The sequence below is a fragment of the Hetaerina americana genome, unplaced genomic scaffold, assembly GCF_022747635.1.
Source record: "Hetaerina americana unplaced genomic scaffold, ioHetAmer1.1.p SCAF_9, whole genome shotgun sequence".
Lineage (NCBI taxonomy): Eukaryota > Metazoa > Arthropoda > Insecta > Odonata > Calopterygidae > Hetaerina > Hetaerina americana.
In genome coordinates, this window is record NW_027287538.1 from 19282344 (window position 1) to 19300735 (window position 18392).

Consider the following 18392-nt stretch of genomic DNA (forward strand, 5'->3'; position numbering starts at 1 on the left):
CAATTAAGAGTAGCAATTATTATTCAATGTGGAAAAGTAACCCAATTTTGGTGCCGTCAAGCCAAAATAAAAAATAAAACAGTTACATACACTGAAAATTTAAAGGTAACCCTTGAAACGTCTTATTCAAAATATTCGCAAACGAGGTAAATAGGTACTACTTGTGGGAAGAATGATGTGAATTTCGTGGTGTGACTGTTTAAACGTTTTTGACAGTCTACATTGCCAAATAACAAGAGAAACTAGGTACTTGATGTTATGATTATAAACATCACTTCTTGTAGTGAATTTATTTTAATTGAACCCAGGGAATGTCATGGTGATACTAAAAATAATTCAATACACTTGATTAGCGTATTAATGTATCTAACAGACTCCCTCTTTTGGCGCGCTCAGTTCAATGCACAGGTATACACAGCTTTGTTATCTCTTCGACAAGTGCGACATTATATTGAATCTATATCAGAATAAACACGGTGCGTGCCCTTATCTTATTCGATAAGACAACAGAATGGGCTCTTGTGTGACGACTCATAAAGTATTAATTACTAAATATCGCTAACTTCACTCTTAATTTTTTTCCTTAAGGAATAAATGAACGTGCACAATGATAAAATATTAGATTTTCGAGCTGCAATTTAATACATTTGTGCTATAATTATGTACAAATTGGTATTATAGTTATGTTTGCGTTTGTATTATAATTATTTAAACTTTTGTATTGTAATTACATAAGAAGCTTATTGATAGAAATGAGCTCTTACGGCTAGTAATATATAATAAATGTGAAACTCCAATAGCCGTAAACAGTTTACCTTTCTAAACAAAGTGAAAATGAAATTAATTGGCTAGCGCCACAAGTCGAAAAAGGGTAAAGGTAAAAAAGGATAATGAGGTAGGTAAAAGGGGTAAAAGGTAAAAAAGGAGAGGATAAGAAAGGTGAATACGAATACGCGTATTTCGGCCACAAAGTAGCCCTCTTCAGCGTACTGAAGGGTAATCGTCACTACAACACAAGTCGAAGTGAGGCAAGTCGAAGAAGCTTCCCTCCTAATTTTGGTGAAGTGCACAAAAAATAAGTTAAAAATCGTGCAACACTGGGTTGATGGTTTCATGGTTCGCGTCGCCGAAACTAAATAGAAACCTTCCTAATCACATAAGCGGGGACGCCAACACATATTTTATTATTTTTTGTAAAGGTATAGCGCGACAGTCCCTTAGACTACGAAGAATGCATAGATTTGCGTTCTTCTTTGAAAAAAACACCATTCACCCGAATATCCGCGCTAGTGCATCTGCTTTAAATGTCGGTGAGTACTATACGTATAATCAATACCACAGAAAACTTGAATGAGGCATGTTCCTTCAAAGCCTGCCCTTCCTCAGGCAAATGATAAAATATTATCAGCACACTTGATAATTAGCAGCACACTCGATTCAAATGGGTGTCTTTACTTTCACTCGCAGGAATAGCATCACATTGGATATTAGCTTTCAGAGCATTAGTGGGGCTTAGATTATTTTTGTATAGGCCAAATACAGAGGTCATTTGAGGTCAAAAAACCCTCTAATGTGCAACCCTGATATAGGCTTACAGAAGCTCAATTGACATGAAGCAAAAAATAGCTCCAGTTAAGTACCAGCACACTTATTGGGAGGAAAGAACCAATATACTCAAATACTCTCTTTAGAACTAAAACATGTACCACAGGATACCAAAGAATAATGGTAGTTTTTGAGGCATGTTACCAGAGGTGAATTCTGAAATTCGAATTGACAGATACATTGAAAAACAAGGAATCATACACATACAGCAGAGGAATTGGATATATCAAGAATTACATGAAAAAGGGGGTTTGATAGTTTAGTGAATAGAACGCTAGGATACAGAGTGGAAGGCCCAGGTTCGTTTCCTGTGGAGACCACTGTGCATCCTTAGTTTCACCCAAGCTGAGCTATTTCTTGGGTATCAGCACTTTCTGGGAAACCACAGGTGGTGGAAATTCCCTCCTATTACCTGGCTATCAACCAAACTTCACACGCAGTTAGGTTTAGTATCAAGTAAGCCATACCTTCACCTATCATACCAAACTTCAGGGATAATTTCAAAGAAACTGCGCGAGATGCCACAACAGTAACTTTTAACATAGTTGTCCGCTTATATACATTTCAATGCAACAATTTCAATTTGTTCCTTTAAAGCCCCCAGAATTTCAGCATTTAAGAGGATGCCTCGATAGCTAAACTGGCTAAAGCACTTGACCAGACATTGAGGGATCCAGGTTCAAATCCCGGTCAAGGCAAATGATTTTTTCACTCTGAAAGTTGCATTGAGCGATAATTATTGAGACTTTTCCAAACAGAAAAGTAGAACTAAATAGCTTAGACACACCTTGAAGCATAATATACCGATTGGAAACAAAACAGAACATGGGTAGAAAAGAAAAGAAGATTACATATGTAGGATGAAAGGGAAAATACCTGTTTGTGGCCCAAGTAAAGATAGCAGGATGAGAGAACACTATAAAAACAGAGTTATCTATGTTTATGGATGAATGGAGAGGGCTGCAGTCAAGCAACTTTGGAACCAAAGTAGACACTGATAATGGCAGCCTAATAAAAAATGCTTAGAAAGGCAATGGACTCTTTCAAGCTCATGCTGCATGGATTTAATGATTGGTGTACTAGTCATGAAAATCCATGACAACATCCTCAATTTGACGCAAAAGGAGAGCATAAACTCTATGAATGCTCTGACAGTAAAGTGAGCTCCTACTAAGGAAAGAGGCAAGGAAACACATCATTATTACTGCAGGTTATTTATCACTTAAGGTAAGTTTTGGATGAACACAACAAGCAAAATAATTCTCTTGTCTCTCCCAACAAAACATAACCCAACCTTGTACTCTACAACAAAGTCCCTCCTCATCTCTGTATATTTTCTTCCTCCCTTCATTCCGTCCAACATTCCTATTTTATTCCTACTCCTTCCTAGCTGGCCCAACATTCTCCCCTTTATCACTGAAAGACATCATACTTGTATGGTAATAAAATTTGATAACCATTATGTACTATGAAGATGTACCCATTCCTACAATTTTTAAATGTGTCAATCCCATATAAAAAATGTTGGTACTAAACCAATTGTAAAGTCATCTTACATACTTTTTGCCCCCAATAAAATGGATGAACATGATTTCAAACTGATTAGTTACAGTAATTCCAATTTTTGATACGCACATTTTATGAATTTTCCACTATCACCTAGATCTGCAAATCTGCAAAACATTACACTTTTCAAAATTTTATGGATTATTTTAATTAAGCATTCAAATGTGGAGATGAAATCGATGAGTACAAGCACAAGTCAATATTTGGCATAACATATACATCTTCCTTTTTGCCTGTTATTCATTACCATTTGTATACTCTATTGAACTATACTAATGACTACCTTACGCCTAATTTGCTAACAAATACTAAATTTGATTTAGTTTTCGTTGATAGAAACATTTTCAGTAACAATGGGTCACTACATGATGTGCCATGAAGATATAGAAAAAAGAATTCATGCTGCATGGCAAAAGTTTAAAATTTTACCTCTGTATGAGGCATACAAATCTGAAATTGAAGATAACTACCTACATTTATAAATTATAATGATTCCAATAAATAAATTTGCTAACATAATATACTTGCCAATTGTTAGAATGACTTAAAGTATTTATGTAAATATATTTACATGCAAAAATAAAATTAAACTTGAACAAGGTAGTTTAGATTTACCTCTATGCATAATAAATGGCATGGTTTTCATTTGAATTCTTGGAATTTTTGAGACCATAATTTTTGGAAACCAGGAGATATATCAGTAAATCCTTTGGTGAGTAGACCAAAAAATATTCCTCTAATCTCTCTTCGTAGATTAATTATCCCATCTAGTGAAATTCCAAAGAACTATTTTTATGATTCTTCATATGATGTTTTCTAATGAAAAAATTAAATTAAGGAAATGTCATACCATGATTATGCTCTCTAAATTACCACAAAAACTATTTTGGAGAAAGAGTATTTTGAATGCCAACCTTTTTATATGGTTTTACACAATAGCCTTCATATTGTCGATGCAATAGAATCAATTTGTCGCTGGATTTATTTCTGTGAATAATATGTGAAGTTTTCCAGCATAGATTTTGACTACTTCACTAGTCACCTAAGTATGAAATGATATTCATTGGTGAGGATATTCTTGATAAGAGAAGAAATATCACTCTAAGAGTTGATACACATGTTGAATAATACACTTCTTTTCTATAAAATTAATTTTTATATCATGAATTCTCCAACTTTTTACATTAATGAATGGGCAAATGATGAAAACCAATCCCAGAGATCACTCTGAATAGTGCGCTGATGTGTGATGATGTAGGACGTGAGTATGCTTTTAAGTTTAAGAAACTGTTGAAAACAGCAAAGAGAGAAAAGAGCAGCTTATGCATTCCTGGCTTGTAGTCTTGCATTACTTTCTTGAAATCCAATAAGACCAATTTTTTCCAGGAAACTATTCAATGTAGCAATATACTCTTGAGGGTGCTTTGCATAATGGCCAACGTGAGGGGTTTTCTCCCAGCACTTGGTGAAGACCTGAAAATTTGTTAAATAAGGTCTCTCATTAAGGGTGATAAGAAATTCATCAACTGGGAGAAGCTTCTTATAAATAAAAAATTTATTATGTTCATTCTGTACCAAAGATATAAGGCAATGTTCATAGAACACAACAGATTTTGTGGTGTGGTATTTTATGCTCATAGTAGATATCATGGTGTCAAGTTGTACTTTTGTTTAATTATGTAACTCAAACCATTTATTTACACTGCCATAGATTCTTCAAAATAAGAATGCATTCAGCTTTCTTTATGATTGAACTCATGGAAATATGTTTTCAACTGGGATGTAAGCACATTAATGACCATCACATGCTTCACTTAATGGTCCATTGGCATCTATAATAGTTTCAATACTCTTGACGTTTGGTGAATTGTTCTCGGCCTGATAATGAAAGACTGATTTTCAGCTAAAAAACTCATTTTTTCCTACATTATCCCCCTTGACTTCAACACACTTGGTCCAGCCTGTATTCCTTCCCGGAAGCAAGAGTCTGGAAGGCCGTGAAAATATCCATCAACGGCCCTCGTGCCCTCTCCACTTCTTTATTGGTTGCGAAGCGCTTCCCAGAAACAAATTTCTTCAAGTTTGGGAACAGGTCTGAGGGTGCTCTATCAGGAGAATAGGGGAAATGGCCGAGCAAATAGTACCCCAAATCCCGTAGTTTTCCTATTGCCAGTGCATCTTTGTGAGCAGGTGCATTGTCCTGACGAAAGATGATTTTTTTCTTCTTCAAGCCAGGACTCTTCTAGCAAATTTTGGCATCCAGCTGGTCAAGAAGGTTGGAGTAATATTTGCCTGTAATTGTTCTGCCTTTTTCAAGGTAATAAATTAACAGGATGCCCTTCGCATCCCAAAACACACTGGCCATTACCTTTCTGGCAGATGCGATCAACTTTGCTTTCTTTGGTGCTGAACCACCGGCTTCCACCCGCTACTTTGACTGCTGTTTCGTTTCTGACATATAGTGGTGGACTTATGTCTCATCCATGGTGATGAATCCCCGCACAAAATCGGTTGGTTATATTTTGAATCGGTCCTAACATTGCTGCAAAAATTGTTTGCGCATTTGCTTTTGATCGGCATTCAGCAATGCGGCACCCACCTTGCGTAGAGCTTCCACATAACTAATTCTTTGTGCAGGATGTTTCGCACCCTTTCTCCCAATATTCCCATGGCCTTAGCTATCTCATTTACCTTTACTTGCTCATCGTCCAACACCATATTATGTACCTTTTCGATGGTTTCCGGTCTGGTTGTGTTTTTTGGCCATCCTTCACGTGGGTCATCTACGAGGGATGTGCGACCACGTTTAAATTTAGCTGCCAAATTTTTGAAAGGTCTAAACTGAAGGAGTAGGGTCCGCATACTTTGGTCAACTTCCGATGAATTTTCTTAGGGGTTAATCCATCAAAAACGAAGAAATTTATGACTGTACGATCTTTAGGTTTTTACATTTTAACGAAAGACGTCTTCTGCAACAATCAGAGTAAACAAACTATTTGAGAAAACAAATTGAAACTTATCTTGCAAACTAATGGCACATGTACCCAGGCAGGAATATTAAATTTTTGTTGATTGGTACGCCATCCCTGTGTCAGGCCGAGAACTTTTCACCTTACCCTCATATGTATGTATTATTTTTCCATTGTAATAAAATAACTATAAATGACCAAATGTTCCATGAATGAAGCCAATATTTGGTAGATCTCATTTTAAAGGTGTATTAAAATACATCACCAGAAAACTTACAGGCATGCCGAGCTCTGTCCATACGTTGTATAAACCCAAGCTTGTCCTTGTTGTGCTTATTAGATCAGCCTTAGAAAACAGCAAAAGGGATGGGCATCTAGCTGGTGAGCTGTGAAAAACTTGACTGGTTCTGATGTAGTATTGAGTTGCTTGCTCATGGAATACTTTTAGGTGATATCTGTAATAGTGATGAAGATTTAGGTTCCATTAATGACATGAAGTGATTTTGAATACATATTATTGACTCAAAAATTACACAAATTGGGAACTTAAAGGTAAGCAATTAATTAATAATCTATTATTCATAATGAAATTTAGAAGAACAGCCACTTCTATTGAGATCCAGAATTATACTTGTGAAAAACTTATGATAATCATTTATACTTGAGAATATTATTGCTTTCCTCAAAATCAGCACACCAATTTATTTTTGGGACTTCAAAGGATATTTGATACAATCCCACTATTTTAAATTTTATAGTACCCTGTTGAAATTTATGCTTGGATTTCAATTGCTACAATTCTGACAACATTACCAAAAAACTCCCATTACATATCAATTCTTTAAATTGATTAACACTGAAGTTATTTCCAATTTGTGAAAATAAAAATAAGTGACCATAGAAAACTCTGGGATGCAAACTTAAACTTTAATATAATCTCAATTATTCTGATTTCAACTGCTATTCTTCAATGCCTGAAGTTTAGATGTTTATCTATGAGTATTGCTGCTACTATCATAATATAGCAAGGAATCAGAAAGCCCAATCGCAAAAATATTGACGATCCAACTTTTATATACCCAGGAATTTCAAATCCTTAAGAAGCAGTTTGATGAGGTGCGTATATTAATGCATAACAGTGTTATAGATTGTAAAGTGAGGCTTAAAAGGTAATGGTAGAAACATATGATAGAAATGATCGCATGGAATAATAGATTGTACATTTTTGGAATTAGCTAAGACTCTTCTAAAATATTTGATCCTTCACTTTTCTTGCTGGGAGTGTCATCAGAGGTAGGAATTGAATGTCCAATCCCACAATAAAGGCCCAGATGCCCATGGTGACTGCCATATCGTTGGGTGAATTCAAAAATGCAAAACCATTGCCTAATTATCAGTTACTTGAATCATTTAGAGACAGTTTATTGGCATATAATGCAGCTGCTTCAATTACTGCTTTCACTGGCGATAGCCAACTGGTACATGGAGGAATTCAAGAGGGCTGCCTCACAAACATGCAAAACCAAAGCATTATGCTGGTTGTGATATTCATGCAGTCATTAACTTCACTGAAGAGATCACAGGGATACAATACTTTCTCTTTCCAGGTAGTCTTGACCCAGAGGAAAGCAAAGAGAACCTAAGAGCATTTGTTATGCAAAAAGTAATAACATATAAAAAGTTATGCCAATGCAATCTCTCAACAAAATCCACCATAAAGAGAAGATATATGCAATTAATAGTTAATCAACATGCTCAAATTGTCTGCGATGATGAAGGTTTTGAATAAGAGGAGGAATCCTTTGCCTGGGTCATTAAAGGGAATGGCTGCACTGACAACTTCATCAAAACAGTCATGAGTGCCTGTAAAATAAGAGGATTTTCTTTCAATAAAACTAATTGCATTTCCAAAACACCCTTATACCCCTTATATATTTTGACTATCTTCCCTGCAGTGATGAAGATTGAAGATCATTAGATAATTTACCTACACTGAAATTTAGCCTGCTGCCACTTCAAGAGAACAAAGAACATGTGGTTCAATGCAGTTATGGGTGAAGCTATGTTGTGCAAAATAAAAGAGCCATCTCTCAGAGGATAATATAGCACAAGAAGACAACATTCAATGGAAGTCATGGCGAAATATTCAATCTCTATTCCTGGACACAGCATTCTTATTGAAAGGGCAAGGATTTCAGTCAGGAATGTTGAAGAATATTCATGTTTAAAATGTGAAGCAATAGAAATCACCAAAAGACCTCTAAATAATGACTAAATTGTTGCTAAAAGTTTTTTTATTTTTTGAAATTGTACAATGGAGCAATAGCCATGGGAACTTGGAATTATATTAAAAGAGTGGATGTCTGTAATTGTTTTCATTCACCTGTAGTTTCTCAGGAAGACCTGGTACCCAAAAAATTACGCAGCTTGGGTGAATCTGAGGGCACAGAAAAGAATTTGAAGGCTCTCAAGAGAATATGGAGTGAATGCAACAAGGGAGAAGCATATGAAGCATGGTGTAAAACAGGATATCACCAATGACTGACTTCAATTTTTTTGTGTACAAATGTACAAGGGGCAAATGAATGGATAAGGAAGAAATAATGATTGGAAATGCAAATATTTGGACGTATATTTTTCTAAGTTATGCTGATGAAATATTGCTCAATGAGAACCCATAAAACATGAAGGCAGCATGGATGCCTTCTCTTAGGCAACATGAAGAATGAGATTTAGGGTAAATGCATCCAAAATAAAAGTCGATATTGAGAACGATTGAATTAGGAGTGTGCCAAAATAATTTAACACATAGACTGTTTTCTCCCCTTGTAGAATGTTTGTGAAAGATGACAGGGTAAGTGAAGAAAACAGACATGATTTGGCAGAAAGGACACATATGCAGTGTATGAATGCTTGTTTGAGGTGGCAAAAATGGCAGTTCCTTTGTACATCACTGTGTGGAAGTGAAACTTGAGTTGTTCCAAGCTAAGAATAAATGTTGAATAAATGCAGTTAGATTGCAGTACATTAAGGTTATAACAGGTGAAAATAACAGATATAGGGAAAGGAATGAGTGGTTAATGAGGGAATCCGGATTGGATGAACCAATTATAGATGAAAGTGAAATAAGTGGGCTTTCTTGTTTTGGGCTTGTTGAGAAAGTTGATGAGAATTTAATCACCTAAGAGATCTATGAGTAAAGAGTAAATTGTTTGGGAGGCAGAAATAGAGAGTGAATGATAGGCAACAGAGGCACCCCAGACTAATGTAATAAAAGATTTCAGGAAGAGAAGAGCATACTGAAAACCAAGTGTAATGTGACAGAGGTGAAAGAAATACTCAGGAATAGGGACCCATGAAATATATTAGCATAGTAGAGTGAGTTTCCCCACTCAAACTCTTAAATCAGGCTTTTTTTGCTGTGAATATGACAGCACCATCAACTTATTTTTGCATTAATGCTGGAAAGTACAGGAATATAGCATTATTGATGATTTAAAATGATTGTAATACCTATTTCACATTTTATGAAGAGGTCATACCTTAGATAACTTTCCAGTGCATTGCATAACATAGATCCAGGAGTAAATAGGGATCTTGAAACACCAGTTGGAAGCCCATCAAAGTCACAAACACTATCCCAAATGGCACCTGATACTCTTTTAGAGAGTGCATCAAATGGTGAAATGGCATCCTTATCTGACTTTGGTAGCTGTCCTTTCTCCAGCAGTCGCACAAGTGAGTAACCCCAAATGTAGCCCCCAACTGAGAAACCATGGACCAGCAGTCTATCATACTCCGGGTTTGACTCAAGGAAGGACAGGAAGTCCTCTGTAATTAGCTGGATAGGATATAGAAATATCATTTAGTAAGTACTAAATAAAATAATACAATTGAAACAATGATGACACTGACTTTGATGCAAGTGACATATGATATTAATGCATGTATTCAAAGTATTTTACCCATTTAGGTAGATTTTTGGAGTCCTTAATGCTCCATCTTCTATTCATGGATTGTATAACAAGTATCAGTAAAGGTTTTGGAAATATAGATTTATTTCAGATATTGCTGCAGTGCCTCAAAATTCCTCAAAGTATATCTCTTGAGCATCAAAACACTTTTACCAGTGGTTTATCCATGACTCAAAGGCTCTCTGATCAGTGGATTCTGGAAGGTCCTTAAGGGTACACGAGCTAGCCTTTGATGGCATTTAGGGTCCTATGGTGGTATCCTTTGAGGTAGGATTTCACTTTTGGGAATAGGAAATAGTCTGATGGTGCAAGGTTGGGACTGTAAGAGGGTTGGGCAATCATTGCGATGCCATTACCGAAGGTCTTCGCAAGCAGACATGCTCTTGGTCGTCTGTCAAGACCTTTGGGATGAGTTTATTGCTGATTTTTCACATTGCCAAATTTTCAGTGATAATGGTGTCCACTGTCATCTTATCAATGCCAATATGATCTGCGATCATGGGCACACTTAACCAACAATCTAAATTCAGCACTTTACCTTCATGTCAGGGAAAAATTGTTACTGACACTTTTTTTGTAAACCTTGTACAGTATTAGGAGAACTTTTTTTTGCCTTGCCTTATTCCCTTTTTCATAGTTTATATGTTAAACTTTATATTGCCTATTAATGCTGTCTAGAAAGCATGTTACATTCTTTCTTCTGCTCTGATAACCTAACATTATCCCTTCTATCATGGCCTTCAATACCAACCAATTTTTAAATTTTATTCCAATCAATTTCTCTTCCATTTTCTGATTTCCCTCAGTATCTTTCTCTATTCATTAACTCTTTTTTAAACTTCAGTGTTTGCCTCGTACTCTGTCTAACTTGTATTCTCCAAACTCTGCCAAATTCACATCTCAAATGCTTCCAATCTATGGTTATTTCTTGCCTTAAAAATCAGATTTCATAATCATGAAGCGCTATGTTCCATTTTAAAGTATTCACTTATCATCGCTCACATTTTTACTCAGCATACCTGTCATCAGTTTTAATCTTGTAAATACTTAATTTACTATAACTCTTCTCCCAGTGTCCCAATTACAATGCCCCTTTTCCTCTAGAGTATTGTCCAAATTCATGAACTGTGCCACCTTTTCTGGTCTATTCTCTTCTAGTTTAATCTTCAACTTATTTTTCTTATTTACCGATAATCTTATTACTTTAATTTTTCTAGTTAATTTTCATCCCATACCACCTAAATTTCCCCTACGAGGCATGTAATAATTACTTCAATCCCTTGGCCGTCTGACTGACTATTGCTTTATCATCTGCAAACCTAACTGACATTATCATCTCACCATCAACTTTTATTCCCGGCCCAAGCCCTTCCCATGCCACTCATAACAGGACTTTGGCATATACATCAGTGTGTTGAAAAGTATTCTTTCAAGATCATTTGTGCCTCCTACAGATGAATCAACTAAGACATCTTTTCATTTCAGCAAATGATGGAACTAATACATATCATTTAAAAAATTAAATCATAAAAGTTGTCTATTTAGTCTGAAATGTAGTTGTTTAACATCTTACAGAACAGCTCTGCTGTCATGAGACACTTTCCTAGAAAATAAGAAACAATTTTTACCTAGCCTTGATGATATTTACAATCAATGTAAAAGTGCTCTTTAGGGTTAGGGGTAAGTTTCTGATAACTGAAAATTTACATCAAAATAGTCCTACCTAAACAAGATAAGAATTTAAATATATCTTTAATACCAGCATAAAAATGCAGATGAATCTACTCATTTATGAACTCATGTATTATAACATAAGCAGGTATAAATTTTAATATTTTACACACATACCTAGTTACTCGTATAAATATGTAATACAGGAGATATAAAGGGAATATTTTACATGAGATAATCTTTACTTTATGGTTTTATATATTCCATTATGCATTATACATATACACATTGATACATTTCACATAATCTGCAACAAACTTTATGGGTGTATTACTATTTCTTATTAAAAAAGTGAGATAATTTGGGTTTTTGATCCCAGTTACATAGATAAACCTAAATACAATAGCAAATCACTCATTTTACTACTTTTTTTTCAGAGAGAATGAATTGTAACTTTCAAAAATTCATACTTATTCAATTGAAATGGAATTGATGTTTTTTTCAGCGAAATTAAAATATTTCAGGAAAATGTCTACCCCATTGAATTTGAACCACTAAATATAAATGGATATAAAAATATACAATTACAATATAAAAAAGTGAGATAATTTGGGTTTTTGATCCCAGTTACATAGATAAACCTAAATACAATAGCAAATCACTCACATTACTACTTTTTTTTCAGAGAGAATGAATTGTAACTTTCAAAAATTCATACTTATTCAATTGAAATGGAATTGATGTTTTTTTCAGTGAAATTAAAATATTTCAGGAAAATGTCTACCCCATTGAATTTGAACCACTAAATATAAATGGATATAAAAATATACAATTAATATCTAAGGCAACTTCAACTTACATTTGCACCCTTAGTAGGCCATAAAAGTTGATTTGGTGTGGTGCGAACTTGTAGGACATCAAATCCATGTCCTAGGTAGTAATTAATAAACTTCCCGACATGTTTTGGTTTGCTCATGAGCCATGGGAGAATAATAACCAGTGGCGGTCTTGAGGTATTGTTGTGTATCAATCTAAGTTTCTTCTCCTTTGCCTGCTCGTCAGTTTTCTGAAGTTTCACCCCAGCTTTGGAGATTAACTCCATTCCCAGTGCCGGACGTACAATGTGTAGAGAGCGTAAACATTGTCCCTGTAAGAGGGGAAAAAATATATTTCCTCAGAACTTCATACTAGGAAATTATATCTTATACACATACACATGCAAGGCATATGTTTCATCGATGCGCAAACTGAATGCACTATATAGGAATTTAATTTATGAAAAGGGCATACCATTTATAAATTTTAATGCATCAGCCCACATATCCCAGTCAACTTCAGGAAGTCTGTTTTTAGGTACCTTAATGTGGTGGCTTTCAACTCACAAGTAAGGAAAGCTTTGAATTCTGGTAGTGGAGATTTTTTGGCCATTCAACTTTAAAATGTTTTTTAAAATGACACAGACTGAGCTCATTAATGTTGTTTGAGTTTAAATTCCTTACAATACCGACTTTAATCAAATTTTACAGCATTTTTTATATGGTAAACACACCTAACTGAGAAGTTGAGGGTAGTATAATTAAAGGATCTAGCTTATCAATCACAAGTGTGAAATCATAGACATTGTATAGCTCATCAAAATGAAATCATACCCTTTTACCAACAAGATCAATCTGAAATATGTACAGTGTGTTTGAAAATAAATATTGGGGTTTTAATACTGGTGTTTCTTATCTTGATACACTAGAACTACGACTCTTTTCTCAAATGGAGGAAGCTGAACCAGAGAAATTTATTAGGCAGCAAGATGGTGTACCTCCTCACTGGCATAACTCTGGACATGATTGGTTAAATGACATTGTACATGACTGCTGAATGACTGAGCTTGTTTCGTATGGCCTCCATGTTCACTTGATCTAACGACATCTGATTTTTACCTTTGAGGGCTCTAAAGGATCATGTGTGTTTGCCTACATTACCAGCTGACCTACCTGACTTAAGAAACAGGACTGAAGCAGTTGTTGCAACAATTATTTCTTACACACTGATGGGATGGGCTTGGGAAGAACTCGCCTATCGACTCGATGTGTACCTTGTGACTAATGGTGCTCACATGGAATACTTATAGAAAAAACTGCTTGAGTTGCTTTTTCATTAAATGCATAATTAATAACTGTTAGTCAAATGTAATAAACAATACAAGGTCTTAAAATCCCAATATTCATTTTGTAATATCCTGTATAATGCTCATTTTTTTAATGACATGATGAGATAAATAAATTCTCCAATTTAATAAACCTTTGGTGAAAGCAACGGTATATGAATATAATTCTGGAGAATATTTTGATTTCCCACATGGCGAAGAAAGGGCAAGAAAGGACAGAAATGGCATTCAATATTAATAAAGGGAATATTAAAAGCCAAATACGTGAGTGCACAGAAAATCTAACTGTCCTTCCTGAAGCAGTGGATTTTACGAAACCATTGTTTTTCGACAAATTTTCATTGAAACTTTTTTTTACCCACAATCCATTAGCCACTTTTTTATCGTGCATAAAATATAATACGAGTATAAACTGCAGGAGAGGGAAATAAGTATCTATGTAATGATAGCCAGTATCGGAAAAACCGTGAAGAGTATATCACTTATTTTCCTGGAATAATAAAAGTGGTTCGAAAATGAGTGATTTTACTATCAGGACGCAACTAAAATAGATTTCAACGCAGGAAATTATTTCAGCTATTTCCTGAAATTATACACGATAATCCCATATTAAGAAGTCACCTTTTGTGCTTTACCTTTTTAATGTCCTAACCACCACAACTCTGTTTTCATTTATCCTTGACTCACTAGGGTGGCCAAAGGAAAACAATTATCGTTCCTAGATATACTCCTGCTACCATTTAATTATAACTAATTGTTATTCTTATTTTCAAAATCTTGCACACAACAACATTTAATGGCGTTTTTAAGGAAGAATTTCGAAATAAATCACTTCTGTATCCTTTGTTAACCGCAACTCCGCAATGCAGTTATGTTTTTGTTTCGTGCCTTCAAATCCTCGAAGGATATTCGTTCTCCCCAGAATTCGTAGCGTGCGTGAAAGCACGGTGATAGTAGTCGTAGTCACCTCACATTCTAAGCTATAGAGAGAGCTTTGTGTTGAATTATAGACTATATCTAGCTCCTTTATGAAATACATTTTGCATCCACCAATATTGTAATATTTCAAAAAAAATTTTTAATTGTTTCTTCAGAGGCATTTTTCTTTTGAGAATGGAGCGAGGTTCTTCGCAGTGAAAGGCCATCAGCTAGGGCTAGTTTGCAAGAAAAAAGCAAGTCCAATCCATGCCCGATGGGCAAAGCGATCAAATTTTTTAAATGGGCTAAAAAACTCATCCTCTTATATTCCTCAAACACCAAGTCCGATGGTATGGCATTATTGGTATGAACTGTGAATACATTTCGAACTCTCGGATGCATATTACAAGAAAAGTGTATGGAAAATCATGAGGTTTGCTAAATAATGCAAAAATGGCCGACAGTCGAAGGAGAATCAGGTAACTTCGGTATCCGCCAAACAACTTCCTGCATGTTTTCTGAAGATACACCAAGCATAGGGCACGAAACGTTGGAGAAGAAAATAAATCAATTCATACGTCAAGGGCCTCGTATTTTGTAACCAATGGTGTTGAAAATGCATCATAATTGGCAACAAATACAAGAATGCTGTATACTTGTCGATGCGCAGACATTTAAACGCGTTGTACCAAAAAATCGCTGAGTGCAAAATTATATTGAACATTTTTTCCCCCGTTTAATTTACAGAAACTAAAGCCTGCCACAGTTACTTAACTTCCTGCATAATATTTGGTAATGATATTGCATGCATTCCCACATTGAGATGCACGGGATGAAAATAATAGTGACCATCTATCCTCTACATGACTATTTACAATTAGCTAACATTCCATAGTGAAAAGCTGGTATTTTGGTGCCAGAATATTGCATTCAATGATAAGCCTACGGGCAAACTTCGATTTTTTTCCGGAAGGAAGAAATTAAAGATACCATTAAGTTCATTTACGTATTAAACGCGCATGCTCTATCCTTGCATGTGATCTAGTAGCGCCTATGTAGAAATACATGCCGGAAGAATTAGGAGTGAAATAAGAACTTCCAAAATGGCATGCAAAATGCTTTGTTTTGTGGGGATTTACTGCAAGAGGGTGTATAAACAGGCAGATCAATAAAAAAAATATAAACCAACTGATAAATATGCAGTTCTGACATCATAATCAACGAAGACATTGTTGATAGGCGTGTAATATTTTCTCGTGGATATTTTTGTGTTCATTCACAAATTATGTTTATGTTCGTGACTATTGTTACTATCCCCCAGGTTCCAACTTTTCCGCGTCGAATTAAAATGAATCATTCAATTTCCGGATCCCCAAAAACTTCGTACAAGGCTGTAAATTCAATCAACTCGTTAATTTTCGCTTCTGCTTTTAGTTATTTCACATATCACTCTCTTATGATACTATGGAGGGTGTGGTATTCCAGTGGGTAGGGTGCTGGACTACTGACCGGAAGGCCCAGGTTCGATTCCTGGGGATGCCTCTCGGCACCCTTAGCTTCACCCATGCTGTTCGATTTTTTACGTGTTAGTCCTTCCTCTGAAATTGCATGCGGCACAAGGAAAGGGACTTGCCCAATTTCCCAAATGCATGAATTTCACACGCTATCGCATTTGCTACGCGATGAGCTCCGCTCTTGCATTTTAAACCAACCTTCCGGGTGATTACAATGGTTTTTATTTATGCCGCCATGAACTCGACGTCTAGAGGAAAACTTTCTCACTCTACTCTCTCTCAATACTTGTCTGGCCATAATGCAGTTTAGTTCATTTAAAAAAATGACACTTTTTTTGAAATGTTGACTCAAAAACTGCGACGATGAGAAATATTTGTAAATTTTAATTTGTTATACCGATGTAAAAGCAAGACTATGGGGCTACTCAAAGAAATTCGAAGCATAGAGACTAATAAAAAAGGCAAAGGAAGCCGATGTAATTGACAGAATCAAATTGTTACTTGCGAGAGTTGGGATAGATAACTTAGGGAAATGATAATGTGAGTTGCGCTCAGGAAAACAGGCTGTGATAGAGATGAAAAAACAAATGATATAGGGGATATTGTCATACGTACGAGTACTGCTTAAAAACAACTTTTTACACATAAAGAATCATCTAAACAAAATAAGCCTGATGAAAGGTAGCATACATTAAATACCGCCTTTTAGTGTTATGTGTTCATATGTTCAAATCCTTCGGAGAATCCTTAAAAAAACTTAATGAATACTACTCGAAAGAAATTACGACGGAAAATATGAAAGTAAATGTAATGCGGGTGTTTTATTTCATAGCAAGAGTCACACTGTAGTTTAACAAAGAGGAAGAATTTTCATAAGATGAATGCAGGTTTAGAGCTACATTACATCTTATTTTGTTAATTAAGACTTTACTACCTCTTATGCTGCCAAAATCAAATGCACATAGACAACTAGAGTCAAGTATGAAGTAGCACAGATTGTTCAGGAAATACGTACCTTTGAAATTTGTCTGGTAATCAATCCATTGGCAAGAGGAAGTAACTTAGGCAATAGGAGATCCATATTTTCCACTTGGTTATGTTCTTAAGCAGCTGTAAGAAATCAAACATGTTCAATATAGTGCCACTCTTTGGTCAAAAAGTTTTCTTATAGGATAAAGCAATTGATTATCATCTAAAAATTAACACCTACAACTGTATCTACTTCATTTCGCCTATTTCTTTCCACTAAAGAAATTCGAAGCATAGAGACTAATAAAAAAGGCAAAGGAAGCCGATGTAATTGACAGAATCAAATTGTTACTTGCGAGAGTTGGGATAGATAACTTAGGGAAATGATAATGTGAGTTGCGCTCAGGAAAACAGGCTGTGATAGAGATGAAAAAACAAATGATATAGGGGATATTGTCATACGTACGAGTACTGCTTAAAAACAACTTTTTACACATAAAGAATCATCTAAACAAATAAGCCTGATGAAAGGTAGCATACATTAAATACCGCCTTTTAGTGTTATGTGTTCATTCAATATTAATAAAACAAAGGTTATGCGATTTTCTAGAAAGAAAAAGGCCAAGCTTAACATTAAAATAGGAGGGCAAAAGCTAGAGCAGGTAGAACAGTTTACGTATCTCGGTAGTGTTTTGGACCAACACGGTCAAAGTAGTAGGGACGTAAGGAGAAGAATTGCGCTAGGCAAAGGGGCTTTCACAAGGAGGAGGGAGTTGATGACAGGGACTTTGAGTAAGGATGTTAAGAAAAGACTCGTAAAAACTTTGATATGGAGCGTAGCTATGTACGGAGCGGAAACTTGGTCATTGAAGCAGGAGGATAGACGTAGATTGGAGGCTTTTGAAATGTGGGTGTGGAGAAGAATGGAGAAGGTGAAATGGACAGAGAAGAAAACAAATGAGGAAGTACTTGGTATGGTGGGCGAAGAGAGGGGTTTGTTGGGAGCAATCCTATGGAGGCAGGAAAAGTGGATGAAGGGGGTGTT

At 35.5% G+C, this 18392-nt stretch overlaps 1 protein-coding gene across 1 annotated transcript in view; it reads right to left on the reverse strand.

The window, feature by feature from the left end:
• Nucleotides 1–3786: 3786 nt before the first annotated feature.
• Nucleotides 3787–18392, reverse strand: part of LOC139699104 (transmembrane protein 53-A-like) — a 45555-nt gene continuing 30949 nt past the window's right edge. The window contains exons 2-6 of the mRNA XM_071598128.1: nucleotides 17394–17488; nucleotides 12645–12932; nucleotides 9683–9981; nucleotides 6418–6595; nucleotides 3787–4644 (exon numbers count right to left, since the gene is read on the reverse strand). Of these exons, the coding sequence (XP_071454229.1) occupies nucleotides 4492–4644; nucleotides 6418–6595; nucleotides 9683–9981; nucleotides 12645–12932; nucleotides 17394–17459 (984 nt within the window). The 5' untranslated portion in view covers nucleotides 17460–17488 and the 3' untranslated portion in view covers nucleotides 3787–4491. The remainder of the gene's footprint in view (nucleotides 4645–6417; nucleotides 6596–9682; nucleotides 9982–12644; nucleotides 12933–17393; nucleotides 17489–18392) is intronic.